Source organism: Cotesia glomerata, unplaced genomic scaffold (genome assembly GCF_020080835.1).
Source record: "Cotesia glomerata isolate CgM1 unplaced genomic scaffold, MPM_Cglom_v2.3 scaffold_1113, whole genome shotgun sequence".
Classification (NCBI taxonomy): domain Eukaryota; kingdom Metazoa; phylum Arthropoda; class Insecta; order Hymenoptera; family Braconidae; genus Cotesia; species Cotesia glomerata.
Window position 1 is genome coordinate 1 of NW_025401459.1, and position 2,631 is coordinate 2,631.

At 36.0% G+C, this 2,631-nt stretch overlaps 1 protein-coding gene across 1 annotated transcript; it reads right to left on the reverse strand.

The window, feature by feature from the left end:
* Positions 1-233: 233 nt before the first annotated feature.
* Positions 234-843, reverse strand: LOC123273641. The gene is made up of 3 exons (XM_044741078.1): positions 793-843; positions 487-673; positions 234-384 (listed from the first exon to the last, which is right to left on the reverse strand). The coding sequence occupies exons 1-3, from the start codon at positions 802-804 to the stop codon at positions 251-253; spliced, it is 333 nt and encodes a 110-aa protein (XP_044597013.1). The 5' UTR covers positions 805-843; the 3' UTR covers positions 234-250.
* Positions 844-2,631: the final 1,788 nt, after the last annotated feature.

Below are 2,631 nucleotides of genomic sequence, written 5' to 3' on the forward strand. Positions count from 1 at the left end.
TTTAATAGCTTTATTGTTAAGGAAAGATATAAGTGGCTGGTGTAAGCCACTTTCCAACTGTCCTCACCAGAGCCAGTAACAAAATAGGCGATAACATTGTTACTTCCGCTGGTGTAATCACACGTGGCGACAGAGCACAAACAGAAATTAGAAAGGGAAATTTAATAATAAAAAAGCTAACAAATTTAAGTTAAAAGAAAAAACTGAAAATACAAATTTATTGAGACCTTAAGAATACATAATTTTCAGGTTATCGAACCTCAACTTCCAAGCAAGAGATTATATTATTTAACGGGTTAGATTCAGTTCCGGGCAAGTGGAAAAACAATTTGAAAATTTTGGCTGAATTTACATTATCAATCAACAATGAGTCCACGGTGTAAGCTAAAACAAAAAAAAATTGATGGAATTAGCAATAATAATAATAATGATAATAATAATGATTAAAAATAATTAGTTTATACAATATTAATCGTTTTTACTTACGACCGAACTGTCGGTTATTAAATTTTATTTTACAGCTTGACGCCCGATTATCAGCTGATACGTGGTGATATGAGGTATAGTGGTCGTCCAAGTTTCGAGTAGGGCATTCCCAACGGATTCGTCTCCAGATTTTCTCGTGGTGAGCTCGGATCCGAGCTTTTGTAGATTCGGTGACATACGTAGATGACTGTTGACACAAAAAAAAAAAAAAAATTAGCAATAAAACAAATCATAGAAATTTAGGGTGTAGTACATCATGATATCAACACAAGAAAATCAATTAAAATAAAAGATAAAAGACGCTACCTTATCATCCATTACGTAGTCACTCCGACGACGTTTCGGCTCAGGCTCAGCCTTAGGCTGTAATTAAAATTATTATGAAATTAATTGAAATAATTATCTATTGATAAAATATTTATCTCTTAAATGAAATAAGTATTTTTAATTTGAAAAAATAAATTGCAATACTTATTTATCGATGAGATTATCTGTTTGAACTTACTGGTAAATTCGACGAGAAATCCAAGTCGTGAGCTGAAACAAAAAAAAATGATAATAACATTAATAATAATAATAATAATAATAATAATAATAATAATAATAATAATAATAATAATAATAATAATAATAATAATAATAATAATAATAATAATAATAATAATAATAATAATAATAATAATAATAATAATAATAATAATAATAATAATAATAATAATAATAATAATAATAATAATAATAATAATAATAATAATAATAATAATAATAATAATAATAATAATAATAATAATAATAATAATAATAATAATAATAATAATAATAATAATAATAATAATAATAATAATAATAACAGAATAGAATTAGGGGAGTGGAATAGGTTTATTGGTCACCCCATCCCACAATCATTGCATCAGCCTGCTAGGCTTGGTTACGTTAGTATATCTTGTGTCTGTCAAGCAAACTGTCCCACGCCAACCTCCTACAGACCTCCACTGCAGAATCCAGACCCTTTCGGGCTGCAATGAGGATTAGATGTAGAGGAGCCTCCATAGGCATCAGTATATCGAGTATCTGGAGATGCCTGAGATGCCTGCCGAAAGAGCCAGTGTCCGCATATACCCACAAGCGCCCAGCAGCCTGCCTACCATGGACAAAGCCCACTGCCCTGGAGACCCCAAGTGCCCTCGTATACCCATGCCATCTTCCTTAAAACTTTGTCAAAGAATCCTAAGTAGGAAGTAAGTTGTTTTATGAGTATCAAATCGCTATGCTTATTTACTATTCAGGGCCCCTTACGAGCCCTGCTGCCAGCTCATTTGCTACCATTTCTGCACCCTGCTATGGCACCAGTGTTTTGACTTGTTATACCTCTGCTAATTCATTTAGGGAGCCTTGGCGCATTTTCGCACAACTTTATACATCAGTTTGTTCTAGTGCCCCTGAGCAGCAATCGATTGCAGATGTGCTACGTGTTGTACCTGTGGTTGAAAGCTTTGTGAACAAATGGCAGCCTCAGACCGTGGCACTCTGTCTGTCCCAGCAGTCCCCAGCCGCAGAGAGATTTTGGGCTCCTGCCCCTTTGCTATTTTATAAGAGCATGGGGCTCAGGTCAGAGTGGCTCCCAGTTATCCCAGCAGTCTGATGTTGAGATGCCTTTCTGCCAGAAGGCCACCATACAACAGGCAAGTGGTGAGCCAAGAACCACTGATCGAAGCCTGCTGGTGCCCCATAAAGAAATATTTCTGCATGCCTGAAAGGGTAGCGTTTTTGGAAGTTCCAAGCTTTGATATGCTTCATGTGAGAAAGCATATTGTCTAGACATGCCCAAATATGTACCTTGAGTAATTTTAGCTTCCTGCCAGATAGAGGGGAGCTGCACAGCCTTCTTTTGGTAGAAACATCTCCTGTTTGTTGGAACCTTTGTATTTTCCTTGCAATGCATTCTCAGCAGATTCAGATAATGTTGTGTTTCTCCATCTCACCTTGTTTTAATCAGCATCATGTGTTCAAGTCCACAAATCTCAGGTTTTCTAGTTAGAGCTGGCTGCATATCAGGATCCACATGAGAGGGAGGTAACCCCACCTTAAAAGCCCTCACACGTGCCTGGGACTCTGAAAGCCACTGAGTCCGGCAGTCACTATTCT